At 37.2% G+C, this 20,374-nt stretch overlaps 1 protein-coding gene across 2 annotated transcripts in view; it reads right to left on the bottom strand.

Annotated features, from left to right (window-relative positions):
* APPL1 (adaptor protein, phosphotyrosine interacting with PH domain and leucine zipper 1) overlaps window positions 1-20,374 on the bottom strand; it is a 42,364-nt gene that overhangs the window by 6,522 nt on the left and 15,468 nt on the right. The window contains exons 8-20 of one of the 2 annotated variants that reach the window (XM_020968935.2): window positions 19,466-19,612; window positions 18,279-18,361; window positions 15,737-15,895; window positions 13,954-14,142; window positions 12,352-12,394; window positions 9,601-9,657; window positions 6,633-6,724; window positions 5,266-5,448; window positions 3,306-3,358; window positions 1,820-1,994; window positions 1,702-1,738; window positions 801-947; window positions 21-71 (exon numbers count right to left, since the gene is read on the bottom strand). In XM_020968935.2, the coding sequence (XP_020824594.1) occupies window positions 21-71; window positions 801-947; window positions 1,702-1,738; window positions 1,820-1,994; window positions 3,306-3,358; window positions 5,266-5,448; window positions 6,633-6,724; window positions 9,601-9,657; window positions 12,352-12,394; window positions 13,954-14,142; window positions 15,737-15,895; window positions 18,279-18,361; window positions 19,466-19,612 (1,416 nt within the window). The remainder of the gene's footprint in view (window positions 1-20; window positions 72-800; window positions 948-1,701; window positions 1,739-1,819; window positions 1,995-3,305; window positions 3,359-5,265; window positions 5,449-6,632; window positions 6,725-9,600; window positions 9,658-12,351; window positions 12,395-13,953; window positions 14,143-15,736; window positions 15,896-18,278; window positions 18,362-19,465; window positions 19,613-20,374) is intronic. The other variant, XM_078152105.1, reaches the window with a different exon arrangement.

Below are 20,374 nucleotides of genomic sequence, written 5' to 3'. Positions count from 1 at the left end.
GTTATGTTCTGGAGTCTTACCAATTCAGCATGCAAAGCGATCTGTTTTGCAAGTCCCACAGAATCACAAATCTAAAACAAAAAATACAGTTTAAAAGCATTCTCACTTTGAGGAAAGGAATCTGAAGAACTTATTTCAATGTTCCCCGAGTCCCTCTGGCACAACCAGAGTCACCAGCACAGAGCAGAAAACAAGCTGCCACACAAGCCAGCTGATCCAAGAACTCCACCCCTTGGTGTCTGTGCTCGGTTTGTTTTTACCTTCTAGATCCCCCCTTCATGCTTTCTTAGGTCCAATGCAAGGACACTGGAGAGTTCAAAAGTACAGTAAATGGCCAAGACTACCGCTTCTTCTACACTGAAGGCCTTTCCAAAGGTGTGAGAACAGTTGTCCTCTATTCCCTGGGTAATGAAGGACAGCAAGAGACTCTGATGGGAGATGGGTACCACGTAGAGACATCTCCATTCCAGATGTTTGTATTTGAGCTCGTACTGGTCTGATCAGCCACAGTGGGACACACACTGTGCACTGATCCCCACATATTGATGTCATTTTGGTCCTCTTCGATTATGAAGGACAACGACCAACAAAGCCACAGGGAACAGGATCACTCACACACTTACTGACCACGTGGACTGTACAAGGCCTTGTCTAGATCCCCATGACAAGGTCCAGCAGTCCCAGCCCTCAACTTCCTTAGGCAGAGGAACGGGCAACACTGGAGCTTCCTTTAGGGGCTTTACTAAACACTATTCTATGTTTCTTATATATATGAGAACAGATGTTAAAATGCAAAGTACCTTTTCTCCTTCATTATTGGATTCAAATATGTAGCAGACTGAAGCTGGGTGACTCTCGACTCTGCCTCCTGATGTCCGAAGCACAAATCCAAAGAGACGTTTACTTTCCTGATGTGTAGCATACAGGACCACACTGGGCAAGGGAAACTGTCTCACACACACACACACACACACACACACACGGAATCAACAGGAAATAGTAAGAATCTCAAAGCAATATTTTTTTTAAAAAATCTCTAGTTTCTATTCTAATAATTATTCATTTTAACATAATATTAACCCGTGCTTCTGTCAATAGCAAATGTCATCATACTTAATGGATATGGCTAAGCAGAAGAAGACCATGGGAGTCCTGCCTCTGGATACCCAAGCCCCAGCACCTGCTCCTGTCTCTAGCACTAATGCCCTGTGTGATCATGGCAAGTCCTTCACTTCCTGGCGCTAAGGTCCCTAAAGTATTCAAATCAAATTAAATTTTAAAAAAAAACCCTTATTTTCAAATATTAACTAAGAAAATAACATGGACTTGCAGATCTTCCAAAGCAGGTATTTGTGCATCCTCACCCTCAGCATAATACTCTAGTTTCTAATTCTAGGCTCTTTAATGTGCTATGTTAACTAAATCAGGAGATGAACTAATTATGTCAGTCAAACTTTCAAGTTATGAAAAACAGTTGCCAATTGCTTAGGTCTTGTTCTAAGTTACACAGGGAGTTCAATAACCACTGGACATATCTGAAGAATCTTAGAGCAGAACTTAATTGGTGATCTTTTACTGGTGTTTTCAGTCCCATGAGAACATGCAGGTATCATCAGAATGACTAATGTACTAGAACATGAAACAGACTATAAATGTATGTGTACACAGGCATGTACAGCTAAAAAAACTTATGTAACTTACTCTGAGCCTCGTAACTTGAGTCTGTGGGTCAATTAACCTAAAATTAATAATAAAAATAATATCAGGAGATAATAGTACATTTAGACTAAAAAAAGACTAGACAAAAATGATTACTTACTTTAAACAGTCACAAGTAACTAACAAGTGTGATTCCGTCATCCGGAAAATGTTATGGATTGCACGGGCTGCCAGGATTTGGCGCATTGTTTCATAAACAACATCTGGACTGTCATCTGATTTTACCTCCATAGAGCCAAGGAATCGGACAATAAATAACTGATGAAGAATGGAATCTAAAGCAGAAAAAGGCATATCATTTTAAAATCCATTTTTCTTTTCCTTTGGAATTAAATAAGTATCTAAGTTTACATGATCCAATGATCATATTAGGACAGAGTACTTCTGAATATACTAGAAAAAGCCACACATACATTATTTAGGTAAACCAGAAAAGAAAATGCAACAACTAGATGGGGGGGGCAGGAAGAGGAGAGAAGGGTTAAAGGTGATCAAGGCAGGAACAGGGCTTGGATCTATGAATTCACTGGTATGGGGAACTTCCTTTGCTCCTGCAGATGGGCACTTTTTCTACAAACGAAAGTTTTAAGAGAATTGCTTAGAACAGTGCATCAAACTTGAGGTCCTCCTACAGCCCTCAAAAATCCCCAGGGGCCTAATCAGATTAAAATAGAATTAGGAAGTATCTAACAAAATAAATAAAAATATAATAAAACAACGTTAATTTGTGTTTTTTCCAAGTCACTATGCAGTCCCAGGAATGATTTCTATTTGGATTGGACACCAGAGGCCTAGAGCAGAATGGTAGAGATTGGTGAAGGGTCATACAAACAATGTATCAGAGGCAGGACCTGGAAGTTGGGTCTTCACAGTTCTAAGGCCAGCTCTTCATATTGCACCACACTGCTCCAGGAAATTCAAAGTTCAAAGAAAAAGACATTTCTGGTACACAAGTTCAAATATCAGTTATAACTCTAGGATAAGAAGTGGGATGACAACTGTCTGGTTAGGAGATTTTAGTTGATTAAAGGACCTTTTGGCCACAGGAAGAGAAATGGTGATGATTCTTCGGGGTGCACACTTCATAGCCCTCACAAACTGGGCTTAGATATGAACAGACAGAATGTGGGAAACCATTTTTAACATGGTATAAGACAGAGGCTGACCAGTGGATAGAGGGCTGGACTTGGCAGTCAAGAATAGGATTCAAAACAGACACTTCTTATGTGACCATGGGAAATTTATAACTTCTTTGAACTTTGGCTTCTTCAAATGTTAAATGGGCATAAACATCCCTGTAGTACCTACCTCATAGGGTTGGTGTGGGAACCAAATGAAAAAAAAAAGTGTAAAATACTCTGCAAACTTCAAAGGGCTATAGCAATGTGACATCTTGTGAACTAGATTCAGATTCACCTCTGGGACAGTGATGTACATACCCTTGGACTGACTGATAAACCATCTTACAATGATGGAGATTATGAAAATTGGGTCTTCAGTGGCTGATGAATATTAACTAAATGATAAATCACTCTCGTATTTTACTGATTGGAAGCATCGATAGGGATACTGAAGATTTTTTTTACCTTCAGTTTCAGGCTTTGATCTTCCTCCAGATTCTCCAAATGGATTTGTACGTCTGGAAAAACATTTTTTAAAGGTCACAGTTACCATCAGGTACTTGGAGAAATGATTTCTGAAAAGACCTTTCTTTTCACCCCTTCTGCTCTCCTTTGGAGGGCTGCTTCCTTTTTTTTTTTTTTTTAAAGTTAGGAATCAGACAAGATTGAAGCTAGTAGTCATGTTCAGAAAAAGAGATAAGTTATGTCTTGTATAGCAGGTGGGAGGAGAGGGAAAGTGTTCTTTAAAAACAAAATAAGCCCCAAACAGTATCCCAGAGACAGCATAAGAACATCCAGATAAGGCTAGGTGGGAGGGTAGAAGAGACACACATGGACACACTCCTGGTTCTCTGGCAGGGAGATGTGTGGAAAAAACAGCTGTGCTGGAGACCCAGAAGGAAAGGTACTACAAGATGGCTCTGCCTCCTGGAGGCTTGGAAGGGGATTAGGGAGAGGGGAGGGACAAGGAGTTGGGATCTCAACCCTCCTTCCAAGAGTAGGAAGAGACCTCGGTTCTAGGTGAGCAAAAGAACAGGGCCTGAGCTGATTCTTCTCTTGATTTGATGATCTTCACCTTAGACAAACTAAGGGCGCTAAAGACTGGGAGGGGAAGGCTGGGCAGAGTCCAGCTAGAAACCTCTACCCCAGGATACCCTTCCTTCCTTAGTTCCCAGAAAGAGAAGCCTTTTCTGTAATAGCCACAGGAGACAATGGATAGAACTTGGAGTCAGGAAGACCTGACTTTGGACACTTGCTACCTGTGTGACCATTTAACCTCTGCCTGACTCAGTTTTCTTCACTGTAAAATAGGGATAATAATAGCATCTATCTCATAGGGCTATAGTGAGGATAAAATATCTGTTAAGTGCTTTGTAAATCTTAAAGAGCTATATAAATGCTAGCTATTATTATTTTTTCCAGTCCCAGGGAGAAAGAAAGGGCAATGGGTATAAACACATATATTAAACATAAAATCTCTAAAAGTTCAGGTTTTTGTACAGGTTTGAGAAGCAAAGACTGAACTAATAATAACAATGCCTCATAGTCCTATAAGCTAGCTACACATTTGCCTCATAGGCTAACTGCACTGCATCAGGCTTTTCTTAATTACAGCTGTTATATCTCAGGAGAAACTATTTGACCAGCACTACAGCTATAGGAAGAATCTCTGTAACAATGAAATATTGTAACGAAAACTACGATAAAAGTTTGCTCAGCGCACTAATTTGGTGAAATGTTAATTAGTGTATTAATTTAGCCACAAATAGAGCTATCTAGAACAGCTCTGTAATACAGATATTTCTTCATCTCTATGCTTATTATTAATCTAAATGTAGTAAAGTAAAAATCTAAACTTTCAGACTGTTTCTCAAGGCAGATGAAAAAATACACTGGAAATGAAAGTATGAACATACACAAAGGGAAGAGAAAAAGTGTTTTCCTCATTTTGAAAAATTACTGAATTTTTATGCCACTTACAGTAAGAAAAATGGAAGAATTAAAAATTTAAATAAAATTTGGGAACAAACAGATGGAGAGAGCTAAATTTGGGAAGGTCTAAGTGGTTCTAAAATAATCCTGGCATAAACACTACATGAAACGCATCTCTTGAATACACCTGACCTATTACATCAAATGGCTAAATTTATTTCAGCAATTAACTCTGGATGGCTGAGTACTTGGGTAAAAGCCACGTATTCCAAATCTATATATTAAGAGAAGTCAACATATAAGGTGAATTCAAGCAGATTTTTATTATGCTTTATTTCAGAAACATGAAGAGACTAGCTGCTAATTTTCTGATATAGAAAAAGCAAATAACATTAATGATAGATGATACTGAGTAGGTCAATTTCAAATAGTTAAGCTAAATTATAAAAACAAGGAGAAGAAAGAGTAAGAGTTTTAATGTTGTTTCACCTACTTGCCTCCCTGCCCAGAATTTTTAGCCTGGCCAGGTTGATCTTCGCTAACAGGAGAAATTATGTCAAATTGTATAGGTGTGTCTGGGGCAACGAGAGAATCCAGGGAAAGGGTGGCCAAAGTTGTTGACTCAGATCCGAGAGACCCTGAACTACTAGTTCGAGCTGTGGGTGGTCGAGTTTGTCTAAAAAGAGAGAAAAGCAAGAAAATACTCATTTTGGAAACTATACTTAATATTTTTTAAAAGTAGATGTATATCACTTTTTTTTGATATAATCAAAACCCAACAAAAATGTTAAATCTTTAATAATCATAGAAATGCAAATTGAAACAACTCTGACATCTCAAATGATACTCATAAAATTGGTTAAGATAAAAAATGTCAATTCAATGCTGCAGGGAGGCTGTGATAAAAAAACAGGACCTTTATTACATTACTAAAGAAGCTATCAAGTTGTTTGACTTTTTGGAAAGTAATATAAAATTAGACTAAGTTACAAGACTGTACCTGTTCTTTGACTGAATGGTCCCACTAGTACAAGGGTTCTTAACCTTTTTCAAAGAGCTTTGCAAACTTTAATGAGTTTTATAAATGCTAGACTTTTGGGATACCCTGTATACACATACAAATAGTTACAAATCCATGCTAAATAAACTAGAAAATAAAAGTTTCACAAAATAAGGCTTATATGGACACTCCCGTATTAAATCTATTTGTATGTATACATATGTACGTATGTGTATCTTCTGGGCTGGAGTTTGAAACTCGTAAATAAATTTGGCACATGCACAATCATTAACAATTCTATAATTGTCTTTTCCTTTTATTTTTGTGCATATGTTTGAATACTTTTATTAGTTTAAGGGAAATTTTCAACAAAATTTATGTATAAAAGCAAAAGATGGGATAAGATGGGGCAGCTAGGTGGCGCAGTAGATAGAGCACTGGCCCTGGATTCAGGGGGACCTGAGTTCAAATCCGACTTCAGACATACACTGCCTAGCCCAAAAAAAAAAAAAAGATAGGATGAGAGAAAACAAAAATACAAAAACCTGATTTCTAACCATATCAAATCACGGCTTCTTGGAATTCTAAAAGATGTGTTAATAGATCCAGAAGTATAAAATAAATATACTCAAACACTGGAGATTTTTGGATAAGGACATGCCATGGAAGGATCTGCTGTTTTAAAAATTTTGACTTTAGCAGGTTAATTGTAAATTCACACCATTAAAATATAATTGTAATATTGCCTGAGAGAATTGTTTCCATATTAGTGTGCACAGCACTGCTTAAATCAAAGCATATCATTCTGGTCACTTTAACCATTTTACAAAGCTCTTTAAATAAGCAGTCATGTAACTCACGGGTTTGGCCGCAAGCTCTCATGCCTCTGCTGGAAAGATGGTGATGGGGTGACTGCTTCTAGAGCTGACTGATTTACTCTTGCAGCAATTTCCTGTGTTAATTTTTAGAAAAAGATCTTCAGAAAAGTAAATGAGTCAAAAGCTATGATACAATATCTTGTACTACACACAACCTACTAAGTTAGATCTGTTTGAAATTGCAATAAAACGTGAATCTATGGCATACCTCCAGACATTCCAGCTCTAACAGTGAGAGATGTAAACTTCTAAACATCATCAATTCAGATGCCCTTCTTCATTAGTTAAACTACTTTGTTTTCATTAACACATAAAATAACAGTATTTTAAATCTTTTGAGTTTAGGTACCAACTTTTTTTTTCAAATTTAAATTTTTTAATTCATTTTGAACTTAAATACACAGCAGAATATAAAGAGAGGATTCAATATAAAACCATGAATTTCCATTTCCGACTGTTAACTTTTTTTGGAAAAACTATGTAATCAATACTACATATTGTTTTCAAAGCTCCTCTGCTTTTTTGTGCTTCCAAGTTTTCTTTTGTTCTCTGCTATACACTTTTAACTTTTTTCTCCCTCTCACCAATCCTCACAATCATTAGCCAGGATTCATCTCCTCACCCTAACTTAGAGAAGGCTATAATTAAATAAAAATATATATGTGCGCGTGTATGTGTATACACACACATACACACATATATGCACATGTATATGTAATATAAAAATACAAACAGACACATATACACACATACATAAATGGTATCCACTTTTTTAGACATGCTAAGTATTGACATTTACAAGGTATTTTCAGATGTCACATTAAATGTCAGCAGGCAGGCCATAGATGGCACTTCTTTCTTTTTCATGACATTTTCCTCACTATTTCCACAACTGTTGAACATCGGCTATGTGCCCAGGTCCAATAATAATAACTGAAAAGCTAATTTTAAATAGAAAAACAAAACAAATTTTATGAAACATATTAAAACAAAAACCCCTGTCAATTAGCATTTTAAAAGTAGTATATTGATTTTATTTATAATAAAATGCATAACTCCCAAGAAATACATGTGCATTCTTCCAAATACAACTTTTAAAGACAGAAATTACTCTGCCGCTGGATATTTTATATAGTAGTTATTATACACTTACTCAAAATGTTAAAATACATGACCAAATTAGTAGATTTTTAAAAATTTGTGAGGAAAGAATCATAATTTTAATTTATGAACATCTAAAACATATTCCCAACATCTCCCCCCAGACACAAACACATCCTAATTTGTATTCTGATCTTATTTTTGCTTTCAATAAAAAAAGCCTAGACTGACAGAGCAAGCAAAAGGCTTATTTAGGGATTCTCAATGATTTTCTAGGGCTACAACAAAAAGGAGTTTTATTATTTAAACTGCTTCTTTTTCCTTACTCATCTCTGACTTTCTACCATATTTCTCCAACAGCATGTTCTGTTCTCACTCCAAACTCAATTCCATAATTGAATGCAAAATCTTCACCAAACTGCTTTCCCATTCCAAACTCCCAGCTGCTGGCAAGGGTTCCCCTTTTGTCTGCCCAACCTGTCTACCCAAAGCTGGTTTTAGGATTACACACAACTCATCCTTTTTCACCTGGTTCAGCTGCCACTCTGAATTCTTTCTTTGAAATGTTTCCCAGGTTCACTTTTCCCTTTTTACTCCAGCAGCTACCACTCCAGCTGCTCCAGGCCTGCACCTCCATCTCATACCTCAATGACTCTAACTGGCTTTCCTTTCCCTGTTCTAATTCATTTTAAACATCAATGCCAGAGTAAAAGAAGTGGGATTTCCCAAGCATCCTGCCTGTGCAGCAATCATGAGCCAGGATTCACCTATCACATCATAACCCAGAGGTGGATGGATCAAAACCATTCTCTGAACAAACAAAACTTTTTTAAAAATTAAAAAACATTTCAAAAAGCATGACATTTCTGGTCTCTAACCTTAGCTTTGTCTGGAGGACACCTGCTAGCAACAGACTTGCTTTTTCTTCATTAGCTGACTCTTTCATTACAACCTATTATTCGCACGTAGATTGTGCCTGCAACAAATTAGGATAGCCTAACTCCTGATCTTAGGCTTGTCCACTTCACTGCTGCCTACGCCCCAGGACCCATTTCTATAGTTCCTTAAAATCCTGCTTTGGTGATGGATATCTTAATGACTTTCTATTTCCTGCTATGGTTAAGGAAGAGATTGGATCTGGGATTTCACTGACAGAGGAATCCTTCTACTCATACAGACTGGTGCCTTCTCTACAATTTACAGTCTTAGAGTCCTCGAAGGCCCTGAGAGATTAAATGACTTCCCAGTTTCATATGTATGTATGTAGTATGTATCAGAAGCAAGATTTGAATCCAGATCTTCCTGGCTCTAGGGCCAAGCTGCTTCTCTATTTATCAGGACTAAACGGCATTACTAGGATATCAAAGTACATTCAGTAGGGATGTAACAATTATGTTTATATGACTCCTTCTGTATTTGTCTCTTTCCCATTGTGTCTAATACTGCATCAAGCAGAAACATAGGTCCTCAATAAACCCTTGGTTGATTTCGGGTTTCCCTCCAGGGATGGGGAACCTGTGACTTCAGGTCCTCAGGTGTGGCCTTTTGACTGAGTCCAAGCTTTATAGAACAAATTCTTTTCTAAGGGGATTTGTTCTGTGAGTGTGTATTTGTTTAAAGGGTGACACTTGGGGCCCTAGAAGGTCACATATGGCCTTGAGGCCACAGGTTTCCCACCCCTATGGGCCTATACCGTGCACGTTTAAAGGGGTTGAGAAATAGGGACTGAGTACAGATGTGATGTATTGTGTTTGTAAGGTCAAGGTGAAATTTAAAAATATTATTCAAGAAATTATGATTTAATTCACAAAAAAATCCAACTAGATTTTGCTATCGCAATCAATATTACCTCTGGATTTTCACTTAAATATATCTGTTTCGAGATATTGTTTATTGTACAAATCCACTGAAAGAGAAAACAGAAAAGAATTTAAGGCTTTATATAAAAATTTCTCAAGAACAAAATACATGATATTTAGTTAACATATATTTTCATCAGAAGTAACGTTACTTGTTCATTATTTCTAATGGGAAGGAAATTTTAATTGAATTCTGAAAGTCTATTAACTGGTTAATTTTTAAGTAGCTGTCAGGTTTTCTCAATTCTAATTTCATGACATTTCTCCTATCATGCCTATATCTAGTCATATGGTCACCATGCTAGTTGGGGCCTTTATTTCCTCTTGTCTGTATATTGATTATTATTGTTATGTTTTGGTCTAGATTTATAATTTATTAGTGCAGTAGAATTCCCAGTGTGGAAATACGCCCCACAAAACACAGATCAGCACACCTCATTTGTACCTCAGTCTTAGAGAGCTGCCTGGGGTTGAGTAGTTAAGTGACTTGCCCATGGTCACAAAGGTAGCATATATGCCTCTGATGGACTTGAACCAATGTTTTCCTGACTATCCACCACACCATGTTGCTTATTTTTTTAGAAACTTGGGGAAAAAATAAGTTTATTAAGTCTATACTATTATAATAGCCTTGGTATTCTTGATTCTAGCTGCTTGCCTCTCCAAACCATTCTCCATGCAGCTAACAAAAAAAAAAAATATCTTCCTAGGGCACAAGTCTGACCATTTTTCCTCTCTCCTCTCTAGGTTAAAATACAAATTCCTTGATCTAGTGATAAAGATTCACCATAATCTGCCTCCAAAGCCTTCCTTTCTGGTCTTTCCATCTGCTCTAGCCCACCCAGACTACTAGCCACTCTTGAAACACAGCATCTCCTCTCCTGTCTATGTTTATCAGCACAAAGCACAAACCATGCCTGGTATACTACCTTTCTTCATCGCTGCCTCTCACAATCCTTATCGCTTTCTTCAAGGAATTGTGTAATTGTGTAATGTTCTTTTCCTCTTCAAATTACTTTGTGTTTATTTATCTGTTATTTATTACACCTTTCCCTCCACCCTCCCCACCCTTCCCCAGCCAATCCCCAGTAAAAGGTAAAAATCTAAGTTTAAGGGCTGGAACTGTTTCAGCTGGTGGTACAATAGGTAAGGACACTGGGCCCAGAGCCAGGAAGATCTGAGTTCAAATTCAGCCTCAGACACTTACCAGCTCTGTGACCCCGGGCAAGTTACTTAACCTCTATTAGCCTGAGTTTCCTTATCTGTAAAAGTAGTTGAAATAATAGCACCAACTTCTCAGGGATACTGTGAAGATCAAATGAAATAATATTTGTATTTATACTGTAATATTTTATTTTGCTTTGCAAGCTTTAAAGTATTACATAAATGTTAGCTGTTATTATTATTTTTGTCTGTGTATTCACAATGCTTAGTAGGGGCTGTGCACATAACAAGTACTTACTAAATGTTTGTTGAACTAAATTAGGTGTTAACTTGAGCTGATCATAATATCCAACTTTTATTTCAAATACTGAACATGGAAACTTCCTAGCAATGATATCACAGGATCACAGAGTTAAATTAACAGCTGGAAAGGACCTTAGAGGTGACTGAATCCAACCCCTCAATGACACAGATGAGGAAAGCAGGTAGAGTACTTGTCCAGGGCCATACATATCTAAGAAGCAGAGCCATTCTAATCTATGGCCTGTGGCCCCAGCTCTTTTACTCTTTCTGTGATACCAGGCTGCCGCCAATGCTAACACAACACAAACCGTGCACTCTTCTTTTATTGTTTTGCCCAGAAAGGCATTTGGGGTCGGATACCCTGTATGGGGTTAATACAAATTTCAAGAGTAGTTCTTTGCTAATGATAACTATTCCACACAATAAACTTTTTAAAATTTCTAAAAGATCTCTTTATGAAATGTACTTTCTTTTTATTTCATTTCTCCTCATACTGCTATGTGCTATGATTAGTCTGGTGGCCCTTTATACTCTTATGTGTCTGGTGTATCTCATACCTCGACCTTCTCCTGAACACCGCTTTTGTTTCTAAATCCAGCACAGGGCAGATACACATCTGCCAGCTTCCCCAGAGAACAGAAAACATGAGCGATCTTGATAACTATCAAGTTATCTTTTCCTTAAGGGCAACATTCAAAGGAAAATCTGACTCCTTTCCAAAAGCTGTCTTGTAGGAATACTACTCAGGGCAAGTATGATGAAGTATTTCAACAAGTTATACTGTAATACTGATTAGAAATTTGTGCCTGTTTAGAGAAACTTTCCCGTAATGTTCCCCTCCCTCTCCACCCCAGCCAAACACACACACAACATGTCAGTTCTTTGTAGGGACCTTACCTTCCATACCTGGTGTACTATAAGCAAAAATGGAGCTAAAAATAAAAGGCTTGAAAGGAAGAACATGGATTCCCAAATCTTTGTTTTTCTGTCTTTCATTCCCCTTCCCAATGGCTTTGGAGTTTCAGCTGCTACAAGTCCTATCTGTTGCCACTGTGCACTTAGTTGGCAGGTGGTGAGAGAAGGGTATAAATTAGGCTGACATTTCATGACACTACCAGTCTGCCAACTCAGAAAGTAATGGTCATAAGGCCCAAAGATACTCTCTTAAGCCTTCCAAACAGTAGTACAGTGACAAGAAATATATAAGCATTCTTCTTGGAAAAAACTATTTTGGCAAAAGTTCTCTTTAAAGGTATTAACTAGATACAATTTACCTCTTCATAGTCTTTTTTACTTTCTGCTTGCAAAATTGAAGACCTGAAAGGAGGAAAAGAAATTTGAGTTTCAGTTTTTTTTTAAAGTATCTTTCAATAAGATCTGAAAGTATTTATTCTTCCTTAAAAGTAAGTCAAAACCAATTAATTTGTACTTCCTTACACGGAACTGGACTAAGCTTAACTTTTGTTATGGTGTGCCAAATTCTACAAAATCAGAAACAGATATTGTTCCAGCAGAATATCAACTTTACATAATGAATTTGGAATTTCTACCAAGACAATGAGAGTCTGCTTGGTAGGGGTAGAGAGGAGAGAGCAGGCCTCATTGTCAGGAAGCCTTGGGTTCAAATTTTACCTTTTACCTAGACTAGCTTTGTGCCCCCTAGACAAATATTGTAAGATGAATGCATCAGGAAACCTTCTAAAACTCAAAGCCACATAACAACTGTTGATCTGCTTGATAAAAGGAGGCTTCCGATCAAGGTATTCCCTATACCAATAAGATCACACATAAAGACTAGAACAAAAACAATAAAAATCCAGAAATAAATAAAACACAAAATCTCAGATAATTCATTTAAGTTTTCTGATCCTTAATGATGTTTATCAAATTAATCAATGAGTAATTTAGAAAACCTACTTTAAGTTATCTTTTGGATTACTCATGCTTTAATAAGCCTTAAAAGTGAACGGTTCAACCTATGAATCATAAATAAGGAGATTTGGTCTTTAAGAGGGTTATCAAAAAAAGTTTAGAAGACTAAATTCTCTACTGAGAGAAAAAGTGAAAAACAATTTTACTAAGTTTCTATTATACTAGTAATGGTGAAATAGTAAATTTATAACAAGTAGCCAGTCAAGCTAAAACTGAAGACACAAAATGTAAAAACTGTTGCATCCACTGTTAGTTTAATCCTTTTGATGCAGGGAGAACAAAAGGATCATCTAATATTGACTACAGAGAAAGGAGACAACAAGCTAAAGAATTTTTAAAACTATAAAATGAGAGGAAAAAAAATTCTCTCAAAGTTCAAAGAGTTCCTAAAATTCACAGGAAAATTAAGCAGAAAAAAGATAACGGATTCGAAACACCTCACATTAGGAAAAGTTTAGCTGAGAAGCTCTGGAATAAGTAAGCAGTGTTCAAACAGAAAAAAAAAATAGTAGAGTTTAAAGCATATATAAAACAAAACAGTGAAGATGTTCATGTAATATTGAGAAAATTAACTTAATTATCTATACTGGATCTCACTTAAAGAGTAGGAGGAGTCATCAAAATGATTTAACACTAAAAAAATGAATCTAACCAGTTATATCTGAATAAAAAAAATTATACACAAAGTGGTTAAGTTTTAACAGACTCAGAACTAAATGAATACACAACCATTTAGCATATTAACTACTCTAAAAGGCTAAGAAAGCAAAATTCCAGAAAAAAAAAACCCTAACTCAATCCACTATTAACATTTATTAAAGGAATCTTACGTTGAATGTATTTTATAAGAAATATAATTTCAAATGCTTTGGAATTTAAAAAAATCACCAGCCCTTTTATAACTTGTTCTGATATTAAAATATGTAAACAGAAAAAGTACTTACTTTTTGCCATCAAAGGAAGTGATCTGGAAACAGTACCGTCTATCTTCACAGTCAACAGCCATTACAGAGCAGTTGTCTATGTCCATGGCGAGGCCTCCCGCCACATCTCCCCGGGCCTGATTCATCAGGTTTCCACCTTGAGTAAAGTAAAATTGTCTGTCCCAGGTAGAGGACACGAGGCCAGTCTTACTAATCAAAGAAAGCATATTCTCATTTAGTAGTGACACGTATAAACTTTCCACAACTTTCAACAAATTAACAGGAAAGTAACATACAACTCAAACCAAGAATCATTCTAAAACTTGCCAAACAGACACTATATGACAAAATGTTGTTTAAACTGGACTGAAGAGTCTCGACACATTCTAATTTAAATCAATGTTATAGAAACTGATAAATAAAACTGATTATAAAAGAGTTAAGTGGCTCCTTTCACTCCTTGCTCTGTGTGTGTTCTGTTATAATCTCTGTCTATCTCATGTCATTTGTTAGAGCCAGTTGCCAAGAAAAGATCCACTGATTTTCTCAGTCACAAAGAGATTAGGAATATCAACATACATAATGCTTCTAAAGCAATGTTTGGAAATCTAACAGCAGGTGACATAAGATTATTTTAATACGCAAAATAATACTAACATAAAACAGAACTCAGTTTTATGTGCACAAAGGCAAAATGTGGGCCCTGTTGCTTCAAAAAAATCCTTACTTTACATTTCTTGCACAGAGGTTTCACTGGGTCCAAACTGAGTTTTCACAATAACACATCCATTACAACCAAGAGAAAACTGTCCATTAGGATCCTGAAAGGCTTTCCTATCACTAAGGTACAAGTTATTTAGCTACCAGAGTAGTTGTATATTGTGTCCAGACCTGGGGTTTTATCACAGTAGGGAATCCTAGTGACAAGGAAGCTCTTTTAACTAATGAAAATCAACAACTGCTTTAACCTAAGTCTTACAGAGAAGTTCAGAGCTCTCAGAGATTAAGGGACAGCGTCACATGGCCGGGACAAGTCAGAAGCATTTTGTTCTCCTTGGTGTAGCCTGGGGGGCCAATTTTATTTTTCAATGGAGACTGATTTTAAGCAAACCATCTTCCCTAGTAATGCTAAATGACTCAATGAATTCCAAAGTGGAACATGACTTTGTAACCCCAGTGCTTAGCAGTGTCTGGCCCACATCAAGCACTTCATAAATGTATGCTGGTTGAGACTGATTTGTGATTTCTTATTTATTTTGTAAGTGAAAAATTACTCTCAAAACATAGTTCAAGTTTCATGTGAAATTCACATTTGACAGACTTCATGGCATGTTTTAAAGGGAGCTAGGTGACACAGTGCAAAGAATGAGAGACAGACATGGAGTCACAAAGACTCAAGGTCAAATCCTGCTTCAGACACTTCCTAGCTGCGTGACCCTAGGCAAGCCACTCCGTCTCTGTTTACCTTAGTTTCCTTATCTGTAAAAATGGAGAAAATAACAGCAAGTCCCTCCCAGGTTTGTTTTGAGGACAAAATGAGCTATTATTCATAAAGCACACTGCAATCTTAAATTGCTATATAAATGCTACTATTATTAGTATATTAATACTCATTAGATCAATTTTATTTTTTCAGTTACAGTAGCTCATGAAGACAATAACCTACAGCATCAATGTAAGAAGGAAGCACAACAATTAAATCACAGGTCCTTAGAGTAATCACATGCATATACAATCCTCATTTGTAATATACTCCTTTATACTGGACATAAAACTGTTTGAGGTCAAAGGAGTGTCATCTTACTTCCTAGCATTGAGATATCCAGCCTTGCGGGTTAAGTTCCGATGAACAGGAAATTTGGTGATGTCGGGATCAGGCAAATATAACGGGTCACTGGCTACTTCCAAATCTTCTATTGTCTGTTGCATGGTTTCTACTTCACAATCCATTTCCCTGCGAACACTAACACAGCAAGTAGGTTATAAGTTCACTTTCAATGGATAAAATCTTCACTAAATACATTTATATTTTTACCAAGTAACTTTTTTGTAAGGGCAGCTAGGGTGACACACTGGATAGAGTGCTGGACCTGGAATCAGGAAGACTCATCTTCCTGAGTTCAAATCTGGCCTCAGACACTAGCTGTGTGACCCTCGGCAAATCATTTAATCCTGTTTGCCTCACTTTCCTCATTTGTAAAATGATCTTGAGAAGGAAATGACAAAAACTTCAGTATCTTTGCCAAGAAATCCCCAAATGTGGTCATGAAGAGTTGGATACAACTGAAACAATGACTTTCTTGAAAGTTTAATATATGTAGAGCTTCAAATTCTGTGCCAAATGTTGGCCTTCTCTAGTGCAGGACTGGGAGGGGGGGAGGGAAACAGCTTAGAACTCAAGTGTAAGAATTTTTTTTTTAAAGAAAATTTAATATAGTAAATCGTTGATTATCTTTACTAATGGAAGGAACAGCTTAAAGCGTTAAAAAAAAAAGTTCAGCAACTAATTAAAAAATATTTCAGATTTTATTCTGGAATGCATTTTTTTTCCTGCTTGTTTAAATATATACAGATTTGCTGTTCTTAGAACCAAACTGAGTATCAGACATGATGGGGATAAACACAGCTGTAAAACAGCTCCACTTTCCCACTCTATTGAAGTTTGTCACTGGATAATATCATTGTTCAGACTGTGCCAGAATGATTTAGAATTCTTCTCTTCAAGTTCCACACCATGATGAATAGGTTTTCCTGCTGGCTAACCTAGGCTCCCAAATTGGGTCTGTATGGACGGTCAATCGATAAAGGAAGAGGAAGGTAAAACAGCAGTCCATTCCCTGAATAGACTCCTGAGTACTTACTACATGGAAAACATGAGGTACAGAGATGATTAAGACACAGTGTTTTCCCTAAGGGAGCTTACAGTCTACTAGGAAAGACATGTGATCACAAATAATGAAATACAATGATAATTTGGGGTAAGAGTCATTGAGACTGGAACGCACAGCAGGAATTTCGAAGGTAGAGAGTATGAGGAAAGGCATACACTATCAGGTTAAAAAAAATCTATCAGGTAGGAGGAATGGAGTGGACAAAGGGACAGAAGCAGGACTGTGTGGGGTGACTGAGTTCTGAGTGAAGGTGAGATGCCTCATGGATCAAGGCCTGGTGATCAGTATCAAAGTATACACTGCATGCTTATCAGCTTTACAGATGACATAAAGCTGGGAGGAGAAACAGTCAGGATCCTAAAAGATCTTTACAAGCTAGAACATTGAGCAAAACCTAAGAATATGAAATTTTACAAATAGAAATGTAAAGCCTTACACTTGGGTTTAAAAACAGTCAACTTTCCAAATACAAGATTGGGAAAGGGATTGCTAGGCAGCAGTTTGTCTGAAAAACAAAACCAAACCCAAGCCCTAGGGGCTTCATCCAATAGTCTACACCTATAAAAAGATAAAATAAGTCATAAAAAACTGGAGGCAAGAGAGAAGATAGAGGAGAGAATAAAAAGAAAATGCAATGTCGGTAGATCTGTGAGCTAAAAGGTGGACTGGTCAAAACTGTTGGATAACAATATGGTGATAAACAACAAAACTCACAAAACTTATTACTTTAGATAAAGTGATTCTTTTGCTACCATTTTATTCAAAATATATTAAGAAAAGGGAAAAAAAGGCCCATTCGTACAAAATCATCTATAATTGGTTGACAACAGCAAAAATTTAGAAACAAACTTCATGAAAATTGGGGAATGGATGGCTGAATAAATTATGTAGTACATTAATGTAACTGAATATTATGGTACCATAAACAATAAATCTGTAGCATAAGAGGAAATATGAAAAGCATTACATGAGGCAATGCGAATTAAGATGACCAAAAGAGCATGCAGATTCTTAACTATAGCTATGTGAAAATTAAAAGCCAGTCAAAGCTAACAGAACTTCAGAGAGAACTGGGAAAAGGCAAACTTGTTTGTCTCCCCATCTGTGTGGCTTTTTGTTCAACTGCACAGTAAACTGTGGGAGTCCTCTACAATACTTTCCTCTAATTTATTTACTGTGGCAGGGCGGTGCAGGGGAATGAGGGCTGGTCTGAGAGTCAGGAGAGAGAGCCCTGCAACCGACTCCTACCTCTATCACTGACAGGCTGTGTGACCATATCGAGTCCCCACCTCTTTGATCTGGCTTTCTTATATTACAACTGTGATACTACCTGTGGTGCCTTCTACAAAGGACTGGTGTAAGACAAGATGCTATTTACAGGCCATACCAAAACACAAAAATAAGATGTTTTTATTGAGATTAAATAAATGGTAAACACAGCAGGAACACACTTACTTCTGTACGCTTGTTCCAATATTTGCTAAAAATTCTTCCAGCTGGTCATTGAGATTTTCAGAACCCATCTTAAAAAAACTTATCTAGGAGGAAAACCCAAAATTTTATTTAAATATAACCTCTACAACACCACTACATATTTATCAGAAAAAGATCGATATATATTCAATTTTGAGAAAATTAACTGGTATGGTTAAAACATTTCAATTTCCATTAAACTTTGATTATCTAGGGCCTGCATTCTTATTTCTCCTTCCTACTGCATGCCTTTTGGCTATTTCAGTGCTTCTACTTTTATCAGTCAAAGTAAAGGAAAAATAAAACTCGAACTTATCCTGCTGTTCTTTAAGATCAATAATACATGTTACATAACACACAATAGTAACCTAACTTAGTATCCAGAGAGTTAAAAGTGATGACTTTGGGATCTGTGGCTTTCAGTAAACGCCTTCAGTTGTGAGAGGCAGTGTGGTGGGTGGACAGTGAGCTGACTGCAGGAAGACTCAAGGGCAAGGCATACATAGGCTCTGACACATAATGGCCATCTGACCACGGACAAACCATTGAACCTCTCAGGCCACAGGCAAGACTACGGCTGTATCTAAGACCAAGACTGCAGCTGTTGATCTGCACTGGTAGAGCTAGCTACATTGCTACACCAATGAAATCACAATAAAAATTTCTCAATTACCACATGTAAGAAAGACTTGAAGAAAAGAAAGGCGAGAAAGGGCCACTTCATCACTAAGGTACTCTTAAGACATTCACTGAACTCTTCAGACGACTACAGATACCAGCCTCTGAGAAGTAGGGCTCACCTAAGGGCTGCTCTGGCCAGAATACTCCACTGACTGTAGCCAACCTTCTCTGGACGTGGTGGGGTCTTTGGCAACAGACAGTCACTGAATTTCTAGCCTGGGGAAACTCACGGGAACTCACGTGCCCATGGGCAAAGCCTTCCAGACATCACAGTGAGCTCCATGGCATGATGTGATAAAGAAGCTAAGGGGTTTTAAAAGTTGTAAAACTTTCTTCTCCTCTACTATGTGTATGTGTGTGTATATATGTATGTATATATACACACACACACACACACACACACACACGTAGATCTATAGTACAATTATAACATTCAAATTTAAAACTCGATGGAGAAATTCACTATAGAGTTAACCTCTAATATTTACCTGAGCTTGCATGTATCCAAGCAGGGGCTCCAGCATTGCTATTTTCTTCTTATACTGAAGAGTATTCAATGCACAGAAATAATGCATCATCGTCTGGTGCTGTTTTTTTCTAGAAGTATACACATCTTCAGTAACTTCATATTTCACCTTATGATTAAGAAAAGCACAATGATTCACTCCATTTTATGCACTTTTTGGTAATGTCTATGGTGAAAGCCCTAAAGAAAATGTTTCGGAATTGTGCACCCTTTTGATTGGACAAGCATCTACTAAGTGAAAACCCCAAATGGAGTCACGGAGAGTAGAATACGCCTAAAACAGACTGAACAAAAATGTGAAAGGTGCTGGGCCAGGTGCCGGGGATACAAAGACAAAAAATCAAAGTCCTTGCCTTCAAGGAGCTTACTGGTAGGTGGTGAGGGTTGTGGTGCACCATCTACATAAGTGGATCATCTGAGGAGGGAAGAACACTAACAAGAAGTAATTATTATCAGTCTGAGTTTTGGGAACACATTGAACCATTTATTGAAACTACACCTTCAAAGATTTAATTTTCATAAGTAAAAATCAGAGAAGGAAGATTTTAATTTATATTACTTTCATAAGCAAGATACGCATTGGTAGAAGAACGGAGGGAAAAGAAACTCAGGCCAGAAGGCAGATACGAGACTGCAGGTAAGACTGGCCTTCTTGCACTGCTAGCGTACTCGCTCCCCTACGTGGGGAGGACGAGAACAGCTGGAGGGCTTTTCCACTCGTGCATATTTATCCCACCTGGTATTCCTTGACAATAAACAAAAATGAAGCACTTCCAATTGTAATTCTTTCCTAGGGTTTAAAATGGATAAGACTTCATTTTTAGCTATGGCAACCCTGGGCAGCTAACCACCTTTCCGGACTTCAGTTTCC

The sequence above is a fragment of the Phascolarctos cinereus genome, unplaced genomic scaffold (genome assembly GCF_003287225.1).
Source record: "Phascolarctos cinereus isolate Bilbo 61053 unplaced genomic scaffold, phaCin_HiC Scaffold_4;HRSCAF=312, whole genome shotgun sequence".
NCBI lineage: Eukaryota > Metazoa > Chordata > Mammalia > Diprotodontia > Phascolarctidae > Phascolarctos > Phascolarctos cinereus.
The sequence above is the reverse complement of the archived record's forward strand: the minus strand, read 5'-3'. Positions and strand labels throughout refer to the sequence as shown.